Below are 23615 nucleotides of genomic sequence, written 5' to 3' on the forward strand. Positions count from 1 at the left end.
CTTGGAGGCCCTTTTGACAAGGAGATTCTCAGACTCCACCCCAGACCTACCGGATCAGAATCTGCATCCACATTAAAACTTGAAAAAGACTGCTCTACAGGGCCTTCAAGAGTTATTTTATTTTTTACCTTCTCTCAGCCTGAATTTCCTCAACTGGAAAATGGAAATATAACAAAGTGCATACATAGGAAAAAAACAAAACAAAACTGAAGGAACGCAGTTCACACGGTTGCGGGGGTGATTATGGGGAACTTCTCCAAGTTCTACACTTGTGCGGTTTTTAACGCTGTAAGACCAGCGTTACTTCTTTTGTAATGGGGGAAAATAATTTTTAAGTACGACGCGCTCTCACAGTATTGTACTGATGATTTTTAAAGGGACCGATTTCTCAGGGCCCAGCACAATGCAAGCCACACTTTAGTGCAGACACTTCAGAGGTGTTAGGTGGAGTGAACGGAGCCAGCCCGGCAGCCTCTCCCACCCTGGCAGCCGGCGAGCAGCTCTTGTCCCCGAAAACTGGCCCTCGTAGATTCGCCTTCTGCTTCTGGAAACCTTGGCCTGGCAAACCTCGGGGTCCGCTGAACCTCTGGTGGGACCTGTAGTTGCAGGAGCGTCCCGCAGGCTCTGTAACTTTCCCCGGAATGAAATAAATAAATAAAGACCGTAAGTGCTGAGATAGCGGGCCCCGCGATATTTTTCGCTCTCTGTAATCAGCCACGAAAAGAGGAGGCAGGGGAGGGGAGTGAAAAGTCGCGATCCGGCCCGGAAGGGGCTCCAGGAAAACTCGTCTGGGCGACAGCAGCACCCTCAGCGCCTAACTTAGTGAGCTTTTCTCGGCTGGCATTTTGTCTCCCATAGCGAAAACTGCAAGAGAGCGGAGTGGAGTTTCCGGAGAGGAGGGCTCAGGCTGGCGTCCTGGGCGGGCCAGTCCCCTTGGCGAGCCTCTGGGTCTTCCTACCCTCCTTCGCCACCCGTCCTCCTCCCTTTTGCAGGGGGCGGGCGGGAGGCAGCCGAGGCAGGATGTGCGTGCGCACGCGCTCCCGCAAATACGGCTGAGGAGTTCTGTTCCTCGGGCATTTTCCGAGGAAGTCTGGAGCAATTAGGCTCAGTCCGGGGAGAGCCAGCGAGAGAGCGGGCGGCGCAGCCGGCGCGTCTGGGCTGCCTCGCAGGGAGGGAGGGGGCGGCCGGCCGCCCGGCGGCGACCCCGGGCCCCGGCCGCCACCATGGGCTTCGAGCTGGACCGCTTCGACGGCGACGTGGACCCGGACCTGAAGTGCGCGCTGTGCCACAAGGTCCTGGAGGACCCGCTGACCACGCCGTGCGGCCACGTCTTCTGCGCCGGCTGCGTGCTGCCCTGGGTGGTGCAGGAGGGCAGCTGCCCGGCGCGCTGCCGCGGTCGCCTCTCGGCCAAGGAGCTCAACCACGTCCTGCCGCTCAAGCGCCTCATCCTCAAGCTCGACATCAAGTGCGCGCACGGGGCGCGCGGCTGCGGCCGGGTGGTCAAGCTGCAACAGCTGCCCGAGCACCTCGAGCGCTGCGACTTCGCGCCCGCTCGCTGCCGCCACGCGGGCTGCGGCCAGGTGCTGCTGCGGCGCGACGTGGAGGCGCACATGCGCGACGCGTGCGACGCGCGGCCGGTGGGCCGCTGCCAGGAGGGCTGCGGGCTGCCCCTGACGCACGGCGAGCAGCGCGCCGGCGGCCACTGCTGCGCGCGGGCCCTGCGGGCGCACAACGGCGCGCTGCAGGCCCGCCTGGGCGCGCTGCACAAGGCGCTCAAGAAGGAGGCGCTGCGCGCGGGCAAGCGCGAGAAGTCGCTGGTGGCGCAGCTGGCCGCCGCACAGCTGGAGCTGCAGATGACCGCTCTGCGCTACCAGAAGAAGTTCACCGAGTACAGCGCGCGCCTCGACTCGCTCAGCCGCTGCGTGGCCACGCCGCCCGGCGGCAAGGTAGGCAGCCGCCGCCCGCCCCGACCCCCTGCCGGGCTCCTGGGTCCCCGGGGCGCCTCCCAGTCCCTTTGGGCACGGGGGTCCCGGGAGCTGCCCGGGAGCATCTCTGCCTCCCTCTTCTGACACTGCTTGCCAGATGGGTCGCCGTGAGCAAGGCCGGGGAATCGGCCCAAACTTGGGAACTGTGGTCCTTTGACAGATTAGACTCAGGGTGAAGTATAGCTCCAGCAGCTTCAGGGGTTCTGGAAAGACTCAAGGGAATCCGCGACCAGCGCAGAGTAAGAATGAGTGTGGCTCCAGAGTCAGAAGTGTGCAAAGGCTTTGCTGCAGACCAGCTGGGTGATCTTGGGGAAGTCGCTTAGCCTCTTTGGAGGTTGGGAAACATGGTTCCTATACACGTGACACGCAGGATAAGATACTGACACACGGCGTGAACTATATCCATGCACCCTCAGGAGTTCCAGAAAGAATAAAAGGAACCCACAGCCCGTGTAGATTAAGTTAAGAAGGCTGCCAGAGGAGAGGCCTCGGGAGTAAAAGCTGGATTCCGACGTGGGCTTTGCTGCCAACTAGCTGGCTGACCTTGAGCGAGCAGCTTAAGCGCTCTCGAGTTGGAAAGTATGGCCCTAGAGATGTGACACAGGGGGTGAAACACACACAGGCCCCTTCTGTAGTATTCCTCCAGGGATTGAAAGAATTCCAGAAAGAAGTAAGGGACCGCCACCAAATACAAATAATTGACAGTGAGGCCTCTGGAATTAGAACTGTTCTCGAATCTGGGCTCTTGGCTAAACAGCTGAGTGATGTTGTGGCTTAACCTCCAGGTGCCTCCGTTTCCCTAAATGTAAAATAGCTTCTTTACCCCCTTCAGGGAGAGAACATGTGAAAAGGATCTAGCATGGTGCCTGGTGGAAAGTCAACGCTCAGCAAGCGTCGCCTGCAGTTATCTTCAACCTCCTCCCCTTGTAAGCCATCCCCTTGTGCTGGGAGTTGGTGTAGTTATAACAGCCACCACTACTGGAGGCTTGCTTTGCTCCAGGCCCCGTGCTAAGCACTTCTGCTTCCCAGCTGTTTCCTTTGTAATCAAGTAAAGGAGGCACGTTGCTTCTCGTTTTGTGGGTGAGGAAAACTCAGGACCAGTGAGAGGCAGTCAGATGTCTGAGTCACAGCTTCTAGGTGCCAGAACTGGGTTCTGAACCCACAGGTGCCCAAACTCGCGACCGCTCTCGTGTTGTCTCCCAGTGTAACCACAAGTGCCATTTACTGAGGGTTTATTATGTACCAGCGACTGTGGCAAAGCACTTCAGAGGCATTCTGTATTTAATCCTCTGAGATGAGAAAGCAGGTTCAGGTCATAGAACTCGTCGAGAGCTGGGATTCAGGTTCTACCTCAGTGGTCCACCTTGGGGTGTTTTGACATTTTGGGCCCCAAAATTCTTTGTTATGGAAGGCCGTCCCGTGCATTGTCAAATATTGAGCGGCATCCGTAGCTTCTACCCACTGGATACCAGTAGCACCGCCCCCCGCCCAGTGGTGACAACCAGAAATGTCTCCATGTGTTGTCACCTGTTCTCTGAGTGGGGCACAGTCACCGGATGAGAACCAAGATCTCCCTGATTGCAAAGGCCACATTTTCACCAACTGGGGAGGGGCATGGGCCATGCCGCTGCCCCTCGGGCTGGCTGTTGCAGGGGAGGGGAATGTATTTGCCTGAGGGGCCCCCAGGGGCCTGTGTCTGCTTGTGTGCTTTGCTTCTCCCTGCCCTCTCCCAGCCCCCTCTTCCACAGCGCACACCCGGCCTGCCAGTTTTCCGACTCCCCCCTCCCCGCCTCCACCCCATCCTGGCCCCCGGCCTGTCTGTCAGCAGCAGCCTCAGCAGCTGGCCGGCTCTGGGCGAAGGGCAAATATTTACAGCTCTGAGGCTCACCCAGGACCGCACAGGCGTACAAAAGACTGGCGTGAGCCTGCGAGTCACCAAAGTAAGGGGCAAAGCTGGGTCTTCAAGCAGGCGCCGGGTTTGGGGTGAAGGAGTTTCCGGAGTTTCTCCTGTTTATGCTGTCATCTGGCCTTCCTGCATAGTTTTAAGTGATGCTTATTTATAAATAAGCCATTCACTCCCCCAGAGTTTATACATCATTCATTGTGAAGCTAGTTTATTATTTCTTCTTGCCTTTCTGTTTTCTTTCTGGAGTGTTTGGGTAAACTCCCTCTCGGAATCAAAAATATGATACTTGAATCAAAACTGTGGAAGTTTTTGAAGCTCTGTTGGGTGAGTCAGTAGGCTAATCAGGGGCATTAAGTTTAGGGACAAGATGTTGCTTTTTGAGCTTACAGAGAAAGTTTCCTTCTGGAGTTGGAGTGCTGCTTGGGACTTTTATGGACCTCATTGCTGGGCCTGAAGACAGCCAAGAATGGCCTGGCCTGAAAGCTGCACTAGTTCATTTTTCTGGCTTCAGACCCTGGCTGGTCCCAGCCCAGGCCTTAGGGGGAAGCTCGCTCCTTTTGCCTTGAGGTTAACCCTCAGTGGCCCTTGTGGAAAGCTTTTGCTGTTCCAGCGTCTGCCAGACAGACCCCTCCCACTGCAAGCTGTTTAAGAACTTGTTTATTTCATTGGCCAGACTCTCTGCTCCTGCTGGGTACTGTTTATTCTCTTCTAAAAAGCAGAAGGATTTATATTGCTTGGAAACTCGCATGCACAACACTGTTATTATTTTTTTAAAGTCCTATCATTTACCTCTCTGTTACAAGCTGAAGTAGATAAGAAAGACTCAGAAGATTTTTCCATACCCTTTCTTCAAGGCCTAGAACTTGTTCCATAAAATGATCTGGCATTATTTAAATAATATAAGGTTTCGGACTTTTGATATCAGCTGAGCATTTAGGGTTTGGACCTACTTAGGCATTGTTTCTCCTGCCCTACAAGGTGAGCTGGAACAGGTCTTCTCAAACCTTCACATGATTGGAATCACCTGGAAAGCTTGTTAAAGCGCAGATTCTTACCCTGAGAGATTCTGATCCATCAGGGCTGGTATGGGGCGTGAGGTTCTGCGTTTCTAACAAGCTACCAGCTCACGCTGGGCCACCTCTCACATTTTAGGTAGCTACTCAGCTAGACAAAGAGTTTAGGCTCAAGTACAGATGTAGATCAACACATGTTGGTCTTTCCACACGGTTATGATTTTACTGATGATCGTTTGAACATCCCTTCCTGAACGTTTTTTGAAAGACCAGGGTGAAGTTCTAAAACCCAGAGTGCCTAGCAGTTATATGATAGGTAACATGGTCCAGAAAGGCTTCTTGAACCAATCTGAAGCCTCATCCGGGCTACAGCAGACTTGGTGATGCTATACTTGAGGATTTTAAAGAGCTGGGCTCCCAGCCTCAGTTTCCTACCCTGACTTGTCCCCCTGATTCTAAGAACAGAGGCGTTCCACAGCAAAAAACTTGTTTGGCTTTCTGGGAAGGAGAAAGTTCTGGGCGTAACTTTCTTGGAATTGTTGAGAAACTTGAGACCCAGCCTTGATAGCTTCTGCTCTTGTATCCCTACTTCCAGTGTGTCATTGAATCAGGTTGATTTTACCTCCTAAACACTTCTTGAATCTGTTCATTGCTCTCCAATCCCATCAGATGATGACCTTGGTCCAAACCAGGGTTTCCTGACCTCAGCACTATTAGAATCTTGGGGTGAATAATTCTTGGTTGTGTGTGTGTTGTGGGGAAGGTGTTGTGTGCATTATGGGATGTGTAGAGGCATCCCTGGCCTCTACCTACTAGATGCCAGAAGCATGCCTCACGTCGTGACAGTCACAGATAGCTCCAGACACCGCCATTGTTCCCTGTGGGACAAAAATCAGCCTTGGTCTCAACCCCCATAACCTCTTGCCTAGGGCACAGCTGCTCCCTCTATGTATCTTCCTGCTCCCCTCCAGTTACCTCGAGCTGGGAATCATTTCTTAGAAATGTAAATCTGATGTCACTCTTCCTTCAACCCTGCTGTGCCTTGAGTTTCTCTTGGGTGGATATAAGGTCAAGCACACTCTGGGTCCTGCTGGCCTCCACCTGCCTGTACTCTTCTCCCCTTTAGTCTCTCTTCCCAGGTTCACTGGCTTCTGGCAGGTCCGTGAATATGTCCCTGAGCTCCTTCCTGCCCCTGGGCCTTTGCACTTGCTCTTTTTTCTCCTTGGAATAGTCTTTCCAGTTGCTCATTGCTAGGTAACTGGCAAGTTTTCCAACTCTCCCCTTCTAGCCCCTGCGTTTCTGTCAGCACTTAGGGTTTGCTCATGACTAGATAACCTTTCTATCCTTCCCATCCCAGCTCAAGCATCACTGCCTGTGGGAAGCCCTCTCTAACCTCACAGACTAGGTCTGGTGCCCTGAGACTCTCACCTTGGTGCTCCGCCTGCATGGCCTTCATCACAGCTGTAACTGAATAATGGGAAGATCTGTTTATTGTCTGTGAAGGACAATAAAGGAAGGACCACGTGTGTGTTCTTCAGGGCTGCTTATCCCGGCACCAGTTCGATTACCACGTACCCTGTGAACTCTCGATATGTCTTTGTTCCGTGAATAAATTCAAGATCGAAAGGGCTGTCTTGTCAGCCATCGAAACTTTTCAGATTGCTAACCAAGAGTGAGCTTGTTAGCTCACTCTTAAAAAAGAATGAGTTTTTCCGTGACCTGCAAGTTAACAAAATTGTTTCCAGGTTTGTGGGAGGCATGCTTTTGTTTCCCCAGATCCACCCAGATCAATTTGTGTAAACTCCCAAATCCCAGAAACGATTTTGTCCATTTCAGAACTCCTGGAGATAAGTGAATCTAATAGACAATTGTATGAAAAGGTGTTCCAGATGTCCAAACAGTTTGAAATGTATCTGTTAGAATGTTCACAGTTCAGTGTCTTTTCTGTTTCTGAAAAGTGTCAGCAAGTGGCCATTCCATGGTGTGTCTTACAGAACAGCCCAGTTCCGCTAAAGGAATTGTGGGCTGTTGCATCCATTTCATTTCAGTGATTTATAAAGAAAATAAGGATTTGGCTTACAAATATGTTACCCAGCTACACTGGCTTGAATGATCATAACTGAATAATTTGAATTGGGAATTCTGTTGCCGTTTATCTGTAAGTGATTCTTTCTGAGTTCACAAATGACGTTTGCTTCTCTGTAAAACTATTTGATGAGAGAGAATCTATTTATAAGGTGGTTTTGTGTTGGCTGTAGACTAAGGAGCTTAAAAGGAAAGGAAATAACATTCATTGAGTTTAACTGGGTGCCATACACTTAGGGTACATTGTGTATGTACACACATCTTATTCATTTGGTAGACCCCTTTCTTTTTTGGTAAGAGAGGGGGATTGTAAAACAGATTATAAAACAGCTAGGTTAAGGCCAGAAGTTACACAGATTCTAAGTGTAGAACTGAGATTTGAACTCAGCACCCGACTCCAGGCTGTTACCAAAATAAGAACAGTATTTTCTCCTGAGGCAGTGTCCCCTCCAAAGTCTCATACAGGGTTTCCAAAGGACTGTTACTATACGTGCAAGTGCTGTGCGGGTTAGAGATGTGGGTGTATCTTCAGGAAGACTCTGTGAGGTTAGTACCCACAGCCCATTACCCTTCCTATTGCAGATGGAAAAAGAGAGACTCCAAAGATTAAACAGCTTCCCCAGCATCGTTTTCTGGCTCCGTTTAGTTGGTGTTATGGCTTCTGGTCCATGGTGATGAGGTGTGTTCAGCCCACACTGTGATTCCTGTTTTCAGAGGTCTGGTGGGGAGCACATGCAATAGAAAACAAAACAGGTCCTGCCTGTAAAAGAGAGTTAGAGGAAGAGAGAGGAAGGAAGGAAGGAAGGAAGGAAGGGAGGGAGGGAGGGAGGGAGGGAGGAAGGAAGGAAGAAAGGGAAAGGAAAGGAAAGGAAAGGGAAAGAAAGAAAAAGAAGAGAAAAGAGGTGGTGTCCTGGATGGAATCATGCCTCATCTCCTTAATTTCGAACCTAGTAAGTTAAAGAGTGGTTGATGGTAGGAAGTAAATGAAATTCTTCCAAATGTGTTCTTTCAGTCCAGCTCCTCACATGCTTACACACTGCGTTTCAGGCGCTGGGATAGGCACCGCCGGGTGCAAAGGGGAACTTGAGCGGCTTTCACCCCTGGATCAATCAGACACCCACTTGTGCCTTTGAAAACAACACGTCTTGCTGTTCTTTGCTCAGCCAAGCCTTTTAGCCGTGGGTCACCTCTGTCCCCCCAGACTAATGGTGTTCTAATAAGCCTGTTCCAATAAGAAAGGGAAGTGGTGTAACATAATGATTACCCTTGTAAAGAAAATAACTAACAGATGGACCCGAGCGTCCATCTTTCTCCCCTATCCCGTATGTCTATTTACAGGGAGCCTAAGGGGCGGAGCCACGTGCAGCCTGTGTGCACGTGGGCCCTGCAGCAGCCCCTTCTCCAGGAGGGGTGGTTGGATGAGCTTTTACCCTGGCAGAGGGCGACGGGTGTGCAGAAATGAGTCCTGGGCAGAGGGGTCAGCCCTAGAATTTTGCTAGGAGCTGTTTTCAGGTGCCCTCTGTCTTTGCTGCACGTGGATCAGGAAGGGGGTGAAGTCGCCTTAAGGTTGTGGGTCAGGGTTGGATGTGTCACCAGCAGCTCCAGGGTACCCTGAACTGAGCTGTCATGTGATTAGTATCAGACCCTGGAGTTGGTGATATCCGGGCTCCTGTGCTCCTTCTGCCTTGTTGTTGAGGATCTCTGGGAGGATCTTCTAACCTCCTCTAAGCCTTAATTGCCTCATCTCCAAAATGGGGTAATGCTGGTAGGACTGGCATTAGGGTTCAATGAGATGATGAACATAATGTGCATAGTAAGGCTTACCAAGCATTTGTTGAACATTTATTAAGTGAATGTTTATTAAGTACCTATAGGTTTAGGGATGTGCTTCAAGTAAATCACTGAAGAAACATTAGAAATTGGAGATGGTTTAATAGAGAAGAAAGAAAGGGATTTTTACTCAAAGGATTACAGGCTCATTGCAAGCCATGGAATGCCCTTGGGTGACCAGAATCTCTGGCTTTCTCTTCTCTGACTGCTTGTCAGTGCTGGAAACTTTGTGAAAGAGGGATATTCAAGTCAATTTCACTGCATCTGGGTAGCAACTCTGAGCTAAGGTGTAAAGGAGGAGGCTAAAGGCACGAATAAGGTGAGGGTACTGGGTGTTTACTTGTATTTAGGTTCGTCCAACTGCAGTTAACAAAGCTAAAGAGGGATGGGCCAGGCCAAGCTCCCACCTGCCTGTGAGAAGGTAGGACTTTGCAGCTGGGTAGCCTTTGCTTTGTTGCTGATTTGGACAAGAAAATGCTCCAGGTTGGGTAATTGGATGATCACTTGTCAAAAATTGAAATCACCTTGTAGTCCATCAAGTGGAAATGTGAAAATGCTGCAGCACCTTAATTCGGTTTATTGTTGTCTGTATGTTGGTGAAAGCGTCGCTTGTGGGCGTTCACCAGAAAAGCAGATGAGCGGATGATAAACATGAGAGATACAGACTTGAAATCAAACTCATGGAAATAAAGAAGTAGACTTAGGGATTTCTTAGGTTATCTAAATATAGCAGCAGATTAAAATATGTGTATATTTTTGGCCTAGGGCAGCACTGACAATCTTTACTTAATGTCTTAGGTTATTTTTCAGAAACATCTTCTTTGGCTGTGGATGAATATATTCTGTTCTGTAGATATTATGGCTCCATAAAAGCTATATCTTTGCTCCTTTCTGCCTGTTTTCCCTTGCCCTTTGTCTCTTTTCATCCTCTCTGCACCTATTCTGGTGACAGATAAACGCTGCTAATACTTCAGTTGACTGTCTCATCCGTTTCCAATTCATTTTCAAGCATCATTCCCACGACTACCTTCAGTCTTAGGCTTGAACAGCTTTCCCCTTCTGTTCTTCCTCCAAGAATCCCTTCTTTTAGACCTGAACTTGGAATTACAGGGAGGGTTTGGTCCAAGCTGCTTCCTCATTAAAAACATAGTTTGACCAACGAAGATGACAGAAACATCTTGGTGCAGGGAGAGGAGGCATCCCCATTCTCTTTAGGACAGAATTTCTGGCAGCCATCTCTGCCTCCTGGTCCCCCCAGCCCCGCCCCTCCACATTTTTGCGCTCTCTTGTCACTAGTCAACAGACAGAGCTGTTTCCCAGCTGTGCGAGTCTCTGGGAGCTTTGCATAATCTGAGGCTGAGAGGTGTTGTGTCACCCCAGATACACAGACTAGCGGTCAGTCAATTACGGTTCTCACAACCCGCCGGGCAGCTTTCCAGTCTAGCCCGTTCTCGGCTACAAGTCCCACAACAGCAATAATCAAGGAAGGAACACCTGTCACTGGGCGGAAAGGAGTTTTTAGAAAGAATCCACATCGACAGCGGCATGATGGACTTCGGGGCCTGCCACACCGCTTAGGAGATGGCTGGCGTCCAAGCTTCTGAGGCTGGATTGTTTGGAGGAGAACGGTGACAGAGTGACGCTGAAAGGAAGAGGGACTCTACCACAGAAGACAGTTTGCATTCTTGGACTTACAAGAAAAACAGCCACCATAAGGTGTCTTTTTGACAAAGTACATTTGACTTCTGCTTTTTCGCTGTGGCTTTTATTCCTCGCCGCCCCCCCCAAATTCTTGTTCAGTTAGACCTTGAATGGAGCAGATTACAAATTGGGTGATTTTAACACTGATCGGTAGTTACATGTTTGAATATGATAGCCAAGCTTATTTGAAGCAGAATCTGGTGTATGTTCCTGGACTTGGAGCTTCTATTTCTGCTTGTAACTTACTGGCTGTGGATGGCTCATGCCACACCCCCTTCTCCAGGGTTACTCTCTCTCTGCCCTTTCTCAATCCTAAAGACCTAAGCATCTCTCAAGGAGACCCTACACTTCACTAGGGGCCTGGCTGTCCACTTGATTTGGATTCTGGGGTGGAGACAGGGTGCTGAGCATCTGTTAGAGCTTCGTGCCCCTTCTCCCAAGGAGGCAGTGCTGGCACTGGACTCCAGAATATGAAGGCATCTTCCTTCTCCATCCCCCACCCCGGGCTCTTGGTGAGAGCGCCTCTCCCTCCTGAGTCCTGGCTCCGGAAGGGAAGAGACCCTGCCATTCAGGAAGAGGGTGGCTCTAGGAAAAGCTGCCAAGGAGGTGCTATCTCATTTCCATTTTTGTTGTTTCTCCCCCCCGCCCCCCATTCTTCACGTTTTGTTTTCTTCCCAGCCCATCAAGACTCACTCATCCGATAGAACTGGGAGGTGTCCAAGTGTCTCAGCAATACCTGGGTATCCTGTGCCCCCCACTCCTCCCTCCACCGTCCATATCCAAGCCCACACTTTCTGGGACTTGATGTTTCTCCTGTCCTGTTGGGAAACACCATCTGTTCCCCCACCCCCTTTGCTCCCAGGACCATCTCCCTCCAGGCCTGGGGATGTCCTATGTCCGATTTCCCCTCCTCGTGCCTCACAGCCGTCTGATCAGTACCCTTTGCCCGTCCCATCTCTGTGCCCCTGAAGGTCCAGGCCGAGCTGCTCCCCTTGTCTTCTTTATCATGTCTCTCTCCCACTACCTCCAGGATAAAATCTGTCTCCTGGCACTTGTGCAGTCCTCTAAGAATGTGCCGCTCTTTTTCCAGACTTGGGAAAAGGAGGAACGGGTACGTGGATGTAATAGCTCCCATCAGATGGCCAGATGTTGGGATGAATGTACAACTGTTTTTATTTCCTTAACTTCAGGCCTCAGCTCTCCCAAACTTGCTGTAGACTGAGTAAGTTAACTTAGGATTAGACATTCTTCATTTCCAGAATTTTGTAGCAGAGTCATTTATGTGGTTAAACAGCACCATGGCCTCAGTGCTGAGATGTGCTAGTGTCCGGCCCACGCTGTGCTCTGCTCGTGTTTGGAACCCTTGCTATTGGCCAGGCCCTGTACGGGGGCACTAGGCAGTGATAGTCTATCTCATTCATGTTTCAAGAAGAAACCATTATTATCCTCATTCTGAGAATGAGGAAACTCAACTCAGGTTCTGACTATGAAGTCCAAGATCTTAACCATCACCCTGTTCCTGTCAAAGGTATAGTATTCTTATGACACCCTTCAGGGTATAATAGATACTCTCATCTTTGCCACTGTTATTGCATAGTCCAAAGAAGCCTTGCTTAAAACTCTAATTACATAATAGATACTCTAATCTTTGCCACTGTTATTGCATAGTCCAAAGAAGCCCTGCTTAAAACTCTAATTACAAAGCTAATTAGATGTCTAGTCCTTCATGACATTGTAATGTGAAAGCCGTGTCTTTTGAGGCAAAGGAATTTAGGGTAGGGTGCACACGTTTACCAGCCCAGGAGGAACAGCATGGGTGTTGGAGTCCTGTGGACCTGGGTTCTAACCCTGCCCCTCCCTCTTGGAGCCACGTGATCTTCAGCAAGTGTATGCATTTCTCGAGCCTCAGTTTCTCAGGTGTAGAGCATTGATATAATACGTGCCTCCCAAGGCTGATGTTTCGGTTATTCAGTTGTTTTTGTGAAACAGAGCTCTTTCTTTTTTTAAATTTTTAATTGGTATATATATTTTTAAAAATTTATTTTATTTATTTATTTATATTTGGCCATGTTGGGTCTTCGTTGCTGCACGCGGGCTTTCTCTAGTTGTGGCGAGCAGGGGCTACTCTTCGTTGTGGTGCGTGGGCTTCTCATTGCAGTGGCTTCTCTTGTTGCGGAGCACGGGCTCTAGGTGCACGGGCTTCAGTAGTTGTGGCACGCGGGCTTCAGTAGTTGTGGCTCGCGGGCTCTAGAGCGCAGGTTCAGTAGTTGTGGTGCATGGGGTTAGTTGCTCCATGGCATGTGGGATCTTCCCGGACCAGGGCTCGAGCACACTGCCCCTGCATTGGTAGGCGGATTCTCAACCACTGCGCCACCAGGGAAGTCCTCTTTCCCTTCTTTTACTATACCAAGCCACTGAGAAAGTTTCAAAGCATGGGTTCTGATAAACTACCAAAACAGAGCAATATAGGTTAAATTTTCCTTTACATGAACAGTGTCACTTATTAACATAATGTCTGTGAACAGCCGGGAACACAGTATTGATGAGAGCCTTTGTCCTTATTCCATTTGTACATCTCTTCACTCAGTGGGATATAATTGAATGAGAATCATTTAAATGCCCTGGATCTGATGTATTTTGAACCCAGGAACAGGTTAAATAATTAAGCAGGGAGTAAGGTTAACCTGTTAAACATGGTGTTGTGTGAAGCCTAGTTTTTAAATTCTCTATTATTTCTTCTGAAGAATCAGAAATTAAATGAAAGTATTGATAGTTAAGGTTGCTTGTGGGAAGGGGAGTGGAAAGGAAAAATCAGGATCAAGCTCGGGGTGTCGGAGAAAAGGAATGACCTTTGGTCATTAGATGGAGAAATGAAAGGAATTCGGCTCAGACAGAGCTTTTCTCTGTCATTGCTCCCAGTATCATGTGTTGAATCTTCCACATGATGGCTCAGTCCTGTTAATTAGTCCTAAAATAGGCAATGTCACCTAAAACCAGTGTCTATCCGTCCTGGACAACAGACTAGGTCAAGACACTTCTAGAAAATGAGAACCCACTTTCTTTCTTCCCTGGGATTGATTGCATCTGGGAAGGAGGTGTAGACAGTTAACTTGATTGTTCTTTGCACATTGCTATTTGACTGAGGAATCTTGTTTCAGGCATCGTCTCAGTTGGTCTCCATTGTCCCTGAAGAGAGATCTTTGAGTTTGGGACCAGACCTAGGTGTCTTTGGGCATCTCAGGTTGGGTCTTCTGGAGATAAATAGTTCACTAAAGAGTTTGGAGTTTTGTTCTGATACTGATTTCCTGGGTAAGACCTCCTATGATGAGTTCCTTTGTGGAACTTTTTGGAACTCCAACAAGGGAACGATCTTGGGTGGGACCAAATATGCTGCTAGTCTACATGGCACTCTTTTCTATGTTCCACACGAAGAGGGAGTTAGCGTAGACAGTAATGAAGGTCTAGAATGGGAGATCATGGGTTTAAATCCCAGCTTGACCTCTTACTAGCTCTTTGACAAGGGACAGCTTTCTTACTTGTTCTCGCTCAGTCTTCCCACCTGTATCATGAGGGTGGTAATAGTGCCAGTTGATAACATTGGTTGGATTATTAAATAAAATAAAGCACTTAAGTGCTCAATATAATTTCTGGCACATGATAAAGAACCAGTAAATGTTAGCTGTTATCATTGTTAATGCAGTGCAATGAGATTTCTTTATTTTTCTTTCATTTTTTAGAAGAATAAATAGTTGTCACACAGTAGATTTAAAACTGGTCTGTTTTAATCATATGGCTGTGCGTTCTCCTTTGTGCATCATTTGAGCTTGTCCAACCAGAGACATCTGCCCTGGATTACTGTGTGACTGTACAGTGTCTATTCTTGATTAGTTATGAAAGCCAGAAATGTAAGATATGTATGATAACTCTCTCAAATTCCCATGTATTTCTAACTTTTTCACCTCTCTAAGATAACAAAGCAAGAAATGGACTTAGCAACATTTTCTGTTTCCAAGGCAGAAGGATATAAACTCTTCCAGTTTGCACATCATTGTATTTACATCTCGAAACTATTAGGGTGATTCTGAACGTTTATTCTCTTACAGCAGTGAATATTGTTGCCTGTTCTCTTGTTGCAGGTCAGATGAACAGTAAAGATTGATAGCGTTGATAGATGCTCTGGATGGTGGTGCTATGAATAGGACTTTTTTTTTTTTTAATAATTTAAATTTATTTATTTATTTATTTTTGGCTGTGTTGGGTCTTCGTTTCCGTGCGAGGGCTTTCTCTAGTTGCGGCAAGCGGGGGCCACTCTTCATCGCGGTGCGCGGGCCTCTCACTATCGCGGCCTCTCTTGCTGAGGAGCACAGGCTCCAGACGCGCAGGCTCAGTAGTTGTGGCTCACAGGCCCAGCTGCTCCGCGGCATGTGGGATCTTCCCAGACCAGGGCTCGAACCCGTGTCCCCTGCATTGGCAGGCAGACTCTCAACCACTGCGCCACCAGGGAAGCCCCAGGACTTTTTTTTTTTTTTAAAGTTCATAAATAGGTTGTCATTACTGAGGCGCTGCTGTTTTTTTGTTAAAGTACAGTAGCTTGATAGAGACTCGCTTCTCTTTTATATTTACCTACTGTATTTTCTGCATTGAGTAAATGACGCTGCAGAAATGAAGATTTTGTTGTCTTGTTCTTATAGGACACCTAGTTCTTTCATCAGAAACTGCTTTTTTCTACTAATAAATTATCATTTTTGTTTTTACAGGGTTTTAGTAATTGATGCTAAGGCTTCTATGACATTTTTGAAAATATTTTGAATTCTGCTATACACTAACTAGTCATGAGAAACAGCCGTTGTTGCTAAGAACTTTAAGCGCTTGGAGATACTTTTACACATTAAGACCCGTTAGTTTTTTTTGTTTTAGAAACTTTAATCTTTATTTATTTATTTATTTATTTATTTATTTAATGTCTTAGGTCGTGCCCTGCGCAGCATGTGGGATCTTAGTTCCCTGAGCAGGGGTTGAACCTGTGCCCCCTGAATTGGGAGCATGGATTCTTGACCACTGGACCACCAGGGAAGTCCCTGAGACCCATTAGTCTTTGGTGTGTGTGTGTGGCTGTGTTACATACAGTTTTCCGGGCCAAATATGGAACAGGGTTTTACATTGACAACTATAGCAATAAATGAAGCAGTGCTCCAGAAAAACCACTGGGCACTGCACAGTTGGCAAGAGTGGTTTTCGTTGCCACCGTGGAGGTCGAATAAGATATTTGCATTCATGTCATTCAAATGTTGCCATTTATTTCCCCAGCAGAAGTAGAAAGCGCAGGTTTCATCAGGAAGCAATAAATATCAGAATAAAACCTCTTTGTGATAAGCTGTCAGTGCTGTTTTTGAGAAGCGTAAAAAAAATTACCGCATTTAAATGATACCCTGTTTAAACAGAAAACATGAGTGAAGCAATTGTAAACTTATAGCCAGTACATGTGGAGTTTTGCATACCATTCAGGTAGTTGGAACTGTTTCAGAGGTGTATCAGCAAGTTTAATATTTATGTCTAAGCCTATTAAGTGATAGTTTGTGCAGAAGGTTAAATCTATTTTTATTTATCTGTCTGTTACTTGAGAGTGTTAGTTGGGGTGCCCTGGCATCTCCATCCTGTTTGACTGTTGAACATTGCGCCTCTGAGACCTGCTGGGGCCATTTCTGCTTGTTTGATTTAAAGGGGCTCACGTGGACCCCCCCCCCCACCTTAAACAGTGTTTTCTGTTGCACACTCTGCATCCCCTCAGGACTGGACAGTCATTACTTTGTGAAAATGCCCCTTCCCCCCTTTTCAGTAAGATTCAGGATTTTTCTTTTTCCCACCCATGTATGCATCTGACTTTTCAAGAGCCATTTTCCCCCCAAGTCTCCCAAACACAGATGACTACTGATGGGCCATACATGCACACAGACTTCCGAGGGGATTGCTATTGGAACCTTTCATGACATAACGTGAATGCTGCTGTTGACAGTGGTTGAGAAACAGACAGACAGTAGCCATCTAGACAACCAGCTTGCGCTGGGCTGGCCATAGGAAAGATGCGTTTGCAGACCAAGGTGTCACTGAGAGAAAATATTCATTACATGTGTCTGGACATCTCCAAACGTTCTTAAGTGATTGCTCCAGGGTTAGGTGGTATCAAGAAATGTTTGTAACCTCTTCAGCGCAGGACAGAGTTTCATCATGGGGCCCCAAAGTTTTCCCTGGTTAAACTTCTCTAGAGACATAGGATTTTTAATGCTCAGCAGCCCATGAGTCCACTTAGATAGAAAGAAAATTCCTCCCATTTTTTTCGCTGTTTGTAAATAAAATTTTGAACTCATTTGTTCCCTGCAGGGTGAAGAAACAAAAAGCCTGACTCTTGTCCTGCATCGGGACTCCGGCTCCCTGGGATTCAATATTATCGGTGGCCGGCCGTGTGTGGTATGTTAATTGCTGAAATGGGTTTTTCTTGTCCCTGATGCAGCTGGAAGAGGGGTCAGGGTTTGAGGGGTGAGGGGTAGGAAACCTTGCTCACTTCATTCCGCTCTAATTAGAGTTCATTGTGTATCTGACATCTTCACGCTCAGGGATTTTTATTATCTTATTTTTTTATTGAAGCATAGTTGATTTACAATGTTGTGTTAGTTTCAGCTGTACAGCGAAGTGACTCAGTTTGGGGGATTTTTATTTCATCGTGGTCTCCTGATGTAGCGTTGTCCTAGTCATACAATAACTCATCTTAGCTGTTTAGCTTTGGGGATGCGTGTCTGGTTGGGTAGCAGTTGAGCTGAGGCACGTGGCACGAGACGTGTGCGGTTGCACGGAGTGACTTTGCTAGACTGGGGGCTCTGAGACTGGCCATGTGATCGGGGCTTCTGCTCTGTCTGCCCTTCATCAGTCAGGGGCAATTCCCCCATTTGTGGGATAGTGCATCCCATGCTCTTTCTTCCCTCTGGAGCTGTTCACCCCACTCATCATGATCCCCTCCTCCAGAAAGGAGAGACTGAATTCAAATCTGTCAGTTTAATTGCAAAGAGAAGGTCTGCTAAGAGGGCTCTGGGGGGGTGGCAGAGGATGTGTTTTGGGATCTCACCTTTCACGCTGGATTGCCCGAGTATGTGTCATCTCTTGCTCTTTTCTGGGGCTGACCCTTTCCTTGTTTGTTAGCTTCGAAGGAAAATAGTCAAGGGAAGGGAAAAGAAAATCAGATTCACTCATTCAACAAATAAGTATTGAACACAGGCTGTTCGCTAGGGGCTTGGAAATACTGGCCAGGGAGACTGGGTCCCTGTGGTCATTGAATGTATGTCCTGGGTGATATTGGGCAAGAAACAAGCAAATACAGTAATTACAGATGGGAGAAGTACAATGAAGGGTAAAAAGTGGGAGGATGGCATGTGGTAGCCACCGAGGAGCAAGGGCCACCATTGGCTCGAGTAATCAGGAAAGAGAGGAAGGGATATTAAGGCAAATCGTAAAGGATAAGAAGATGTCAGCCATCCAGCTGTGGTTAATGTTTGCCCCCACCTTCATGGAGCTCAAGTCCAGATGGAGGAACTGATGAGTTAGGAGAGGAAAGCACTGTTCTCATTGATATACGCTGTGCCTGGGTCCAGCTAAAGACGCGTGGGGGCGGTGGAGTGGGGGGGGGCCGTTAACCGTAGGGAAGGAGGCATCCTGGGGCAGGGCCATTGGAGCTGGGTTCTGAAGGATGAGTAGGAGTTTGCTAGATCAGAGGGTCCATATATAATACATTTAGTTGAGCAGTCTTAACTGTAAAAAAAAAAAAAAAAAAAGAGCATATTTAGTTAGCTACAGATTATAAATATATTTACTGCTGAACTAATGTTACCTGTCTTATAAAAGTTACATGCAAAAGAGTCATTTTAAATTATGAAGTTAAAATATGAATATGATTTTTAAAATGCTTTTTTGTCATTCCAATGTGTTGCATTGCAAGTACCCATCTTTGAAGACCACTGAGCTAAAAGAAAGTGGGCGGACCCAGGGAAGCCCAGACAAGGACAGGAACAGAGTTGAGGGGTGGCAGGAAGTGGTCAGAAGGAGGCTGGAGAAGCAGAGGCGGGTTATGATTAAATTCCCTTTGCTTTTAGCCAAGGCCACAGTTTCTTGCAAGAAACTTCCACACCGTTGATTGTAAGAAATGACAGCTTAGTTGTACGTGATACGTAGTCATTAAAATGATAAACTAATACATTATCTGCCTTATAAAACATACTTAAAAAAGAACACTTCTAGACAATGAGGAGAATGAAGGTGGGCGGGGGTAGGGGCCGGTCCCACTTGGCTGGGCCCCGGCACTGTGCACACACCCTTGTGTTCCTCCCATCGTCTCAGGGTGTTTCTTAAGAAACTAACACTGTGGGCTTCCCTGGTGGCTCAGTGGTTAGGAATCCGCCTGCCAATGCAGGGGACGCGGGTTCGAGCCCTGGTCCAGGAGGATCCCACATGCCGCAGAGCAACTAAGCCCGTGCACCACAACTACTGAGCCCGCGCTGTAGACCCCGCGAGCCACAACTACTGAGCCCACGAGCCACAACTACTGAGGCCCACGTGCCTAGAGCCCGTGCTCCGAAACACGAGAAGCCACCGCAGTGAGAAGCCCGCGCACCGCAACGGAGAGTAGCCCCCGCTTGCTGCAACTAGAGAAAGCCTGCGCCCAGCAACAAAGACCCAACACAGCCAAAAATAAAGAAAATAAATTTATAAAAAACAAACAAACAAAAAAACACAAAAATCCCAGCAGGGTTTTCCTGACACCCGTTTAAAAAAAAAAAAAAAGGAAACTAACATTGTGTCAGACTGGGACTTTTCGCTTTCTCCTTTTTCCAGTTGACTGAGAGATCCTAGGCGGCATGTCACGGTGCTGCTCTGATTCAGTTCTTGCTGCCAGGGGTTAGGCTCTCCAGCTCTGGGAGGGGGTGAGGGAGCCAACTGGGGCTTGACTGGCTCAGTAATTGTCCCTAGGAAACACCAGGACCGGATGGACCCAAGTTCTCCAACTTACCGTCAAGAACGTGTTTTGCCGTTTGGCACAAATAACAGAGTTGGCTGTGCTTGGTTTTTGTTCGTAATTTTTATTCCTCCTCTCCATACCCATCATTACCAGTTTTAAGAAACAACTACCGTAAACGAAGATGCATTTCACTTTTAGATGTTTCAGAAGTTTCTGCAGCCAAAAGCGCCCAAACTAGGAAGATCTCTTCTGCACACACCAAAGTGTATATAGAAGAAGGGAGCCTGATGTTTGCAAAATGCCTGAAATGGAGAGGCAAGCCTATGGCTTGACGACTGTTGGGCAGCCAACTATGGGAAAGCCCGAAAAGATGGTGTTTAGTTTCTGCACATCCCCAGGGGTGAAAGGATGCTTCCAGCCTCACTAGAATGCAGTTGTTGTTTTTTTCCTCAGACTTACCAAAGAACATGTTTTAGGTCATTTTCTTTTTCCTTTAAAAAAAGTGATTTAAGCACAAACCAGACTCAATGTTGTAGCGTTCAAAAGTGTTCTCAGTTTATGTGGTCATTTTGCAAGAACTCCATGCATGGCCCTGGGGAGGAAAATTGAATTCCATATGCGTGTGTTTGCCGTTGTGTTTTTAAAAACTTGTGCTGATTAGCAGAAACAGCAAAGGGAAACCTAAATGGATTCTTCACTGTTGCCTGGAAATCTGGCAGGTCATTGAGAACAGGCTAAAAAGCCAGGATGAGCTACAGTGCGCACTCATTGTCAGTTACTGGAAGTAGAACGCCGTGCACGTGACGTGTGTGTTTCCCAAGGAATTCCTGTGTTGGATGCTTGGTTGGGTTGCGGCGTAAACCCAGCCAGGGGGCTGTGACATGAGGCTTTTCGTTGCATGATGCAGTACGTGATGCTCTTAGCAAAATCACATCACCCATTCATGAGTGCTCGTATCCCTAAAGAAACAGCAGCCAGTGTAGTGTCTCAGACCTTTCCCTTCAGCCTTTGGCAAATATACTTCATTGTCAGGCGCCCCTGGGATGAAAACAGTCCCTTTCATTTTTCTGTTTCTCAAGCCACCAAAAGCAAACAAATCCTAATTCATCTTGGTTCACCTTGATGCATAGCTCTACCTTAAAATGTGTTAGGAGAGGAGCCAACAAACAAAGACTAAAGAGTTGTCTCTTAAGAGAAAAGTCTAGCTATCAGGGACGGGCTTGATTTGTTTTTTTTTTTGATTTTGTGCTTTCTGTATTTTTTGAATTCTGTTCCCATCCCCTACCACTGTCTTTATTTAAGCTCAGTTGTGGTGTTTGCTCTTGCCTGTTCCTCTCTGATTTTTGCTTGGACTTTCTGATGCTCCTTAAGAATAATTACTTGTGTATGATGTATTTTTCTGCAAATCAAGCCAAAGCCCAAATCCCATCCCCTTTTTCCCCCGCTTCCTCCCCAGCCAAGAAATGCAAAACAGTTAAATCAGAGTAAACACACATCTCTTTTCATTTGATATATTGACATCATCTCTTAGGGAACTCAAGCTTCTCCATAAATCCTTTGTGGTCCATTGAGACTCTTCAGGTTCCTCTAGTGGAATATTCCCATAGCCTGGAATGTTGGAATTCATGTGTATTTTTGAGATTTTTCTCAATGGGAGACAGCATTGCACTTAGAGCTTGTATAAGAGAATCAACCTATCCTTAGTTTGAAAGTGACCTATGCCACTTTTTAGCTGTGTGACCTTAAGTAGGTTACTTAACCTCTCTGTCTCAGATTTTTTTCCATCTATGAAATGGATAATAATATTACATACCAGTTGTGGTTATTATGAGGATTAAGTGGTGGACAGAGTACACTCACTACGTACCTGGTACCTAGTGTGTGTCAGTAGATAGAAGCTGTTGCACTGCTCTGTATCTGTATCTGATACAGGCACGTAGGGAGCTCCACAGATGCCTTGGGACGCGTGCATCATTAGTAGTGGCTGTGAGAGAGAAAGGAGGCTCATAGAAATTCAGACAGTGAAGGCCTGAGCGGAGTGCTGTGATGCTGGCCAGGGGTGCCTTTGGGGGCCGGTTGATCCAGCACAACACCCACAGGCTTGCAGACCCTTCTCTCTTGGAAGAGTGTTGATAGAATCCAGATGGCAGTGAGAGACTTATCTTTGTCTTGTGGGGATAAATGTTGGGAAAAACACTTAATGTTCATTTTTGCCTGTGATTTTGGTGTCTTTTGAATGATATTTATAACATTATATAGTGTGTGTGTATCTTTGTGAGAAGCGGGGGAGGGAGGGGACAGAAGAGATGGAGAATGTGCATTTTCCCACCCTTGGTTACTGCTGTTATACTTCAAGGGGTAGATTGAACCACTTCAAAGCCACCTCTCTCTTTCTTTAGAATATAGGTTTGTTTTTGTTGTTGTTGTTTTACAGTTTAAAGAGGAAAATGTTGTATTTTCATAATTATTTTTTAACAAATGGAATTTTGATGTATTTGCATGTAGAGAAATTAGTACTGAAGTGGATCTTCTTATGGCGTTGTGTCAGGGAAATTACCACGATGGTAGATTTTGGAGTTTTTGTGGAACATCCTGAACTTACTTCCCAAATGCTTTTGTTTGGAAACAACACATGCTTTTGCCATTGCATTTATAAATCCATCTGTTAATCACGAGAAATTTAATCCACACACTTGGAGAGCATTCATCCCAGTGCTATTTGGAAAGAAGTTCATGAACAAGCTGTGAGGGTTTTTTTTTTTTATGAGTTTGTTGGAGCTTTTTGATTTTAAATAAAGGGAGGACTTTGAGCAGCGAGCCGTCTTCTTTCCCAGAAAGTTTCAGTCTGGACTTTGAAAGATATAAAGGGATTCAAGAAGAGTGGAGATCAGAATTTATTAGGAAGGGGGAGGGGTCGTGGTGGGCTTTTCTGATGCAAATCAGAACAAAGATAAAACGCCTATTTTCACCATCAGATTATTGGATATTTAAAAGTTTTATAATACTCTGTGCTTGTGGGGATATGAGAATACACTGTCTAATGAGCTGTAAGTACAAGCTCTCTGAAGGGTAGTTTGGCAACCTCTATCAAATATACATACCCTTTGACCCAGCAGTTCCATTGCTAGGGATTTGCCCCGATATATACTAGCAAAGATATTTCAAAATACAGATAGAAAGGAATTAGAGGTGACACAGTCTCCAACAGCAACAGCTGTAGACAGTGCTAATTATCCCTGTGTGGGGATACTGTCCAGTCACTTAAGGGAGTGAGGTAGACAGTGGGCCTGACGGTGAAGAACCTCCAACATTTTTAAAGTTAAGTGAAAGAGGCCAGGCGCCCAAGAACGTGGGGAGCATAATCCCGTTTCTGTGTGTAAGAAAGAAAGAAATACATGTTTAGGAAGGTGATACATGAAAATGTTTTGGAAAGGACGGATAAAGTGCTACTCGATGCAGTGAAGGGGTAGAAGGACAGTGGGTTAGAGATGGCAGGGGCTTATCATTTTATACCTTTTGGTATGGCTTGACTTATTTTATCACATGTTAATTTTAGCTTAAAACAGATATCAGGGGAAACAGCTGGCTTTTACCCCGTTGACACTTGTGCCACCAGCAAGAACCCATTACTGTTTTAAGAGTGTAAGCTTGATTTTCATGATCAACTTAATGCCTAGCATTCACGTGTGTGTTTTTTTTTCACCCAAAGGACAACCAAGATGGATCGTCCAGTGAAGGAATCTTTGTATCCAAAATAGTTGACAGTGGACCTGCAGCCAAGGACGGAGGCCTGCAAATTCACGACAGGATTATCGAGGTATGTGGACACTGCCAGGGTCTTCTATAGGCCGAATGGCATCCCGTCTTCATCCGGCTCAAGGCAGGGTGTTCGGTGGGGCAGGGAGGCCTCAGCTGGTGACTCTTGAGGCAGGAGTCAGACCTCTCCGATGGTGTGGGACCAGACTGCGTGCTGATTGCCTTGCTCGTAAGCTTTTGTTCATGTTCAGTGCAGAGAAGCCATATTATGAGTGGCTTGTTGACGATTTGGCTCTTGTCACGCGGCCGCGCATCTGTTTTGCGTGCTTCAGTTAGAG

The 23615-nt window shown here is 47.0% G+C and overlaps 1 protein-coding gene across 1 annotated transcript in view; it reads left to right on the forward strand.

The window, feature by feature from the left end:
• The first annotated feature begins 1128 nt into the window (after positions 1 to 1128).
• Positions 1129 to 23615, forward strand: part of PDZRN3 (PDZ domain containing ring finger 3) — a 243455-nt gene continuing 220968 nt past the window's right edge. The window contains exons 1-3 of the mRNA XM_068557574.1: positions 1129 to 1946; positions 16899 to 16985; positions 23231 to 23338. Of these exons, the coding sequence (XP_068413675.1) occupies positions 1224 to 1946; positions 16899 to 16985; positions 23231 to 23338 (918 nt within the window). The 5' untranslated portion in view covers positions 1129 to 1223. The remainder of the gene's footprint in view (positions 1947 to 16898; positions 16986 to 23230; positions 23339 to 23615) is intronic.

Source organism: Eschrichtius robustus, chromosome 12 (genome assembly GCF_028021215.1).
Source record: "Eschrichtius robustus isolate mEscRob2 chromosome 12, mEscRob2.pri, whole genome shotgun sequence".
NCBI lineage: Eukaryota > Metazoa > Chordata > Mammalia > Artiodactyla > Eschrichtiidae > Eschrichtius > Eschrichtius robustus.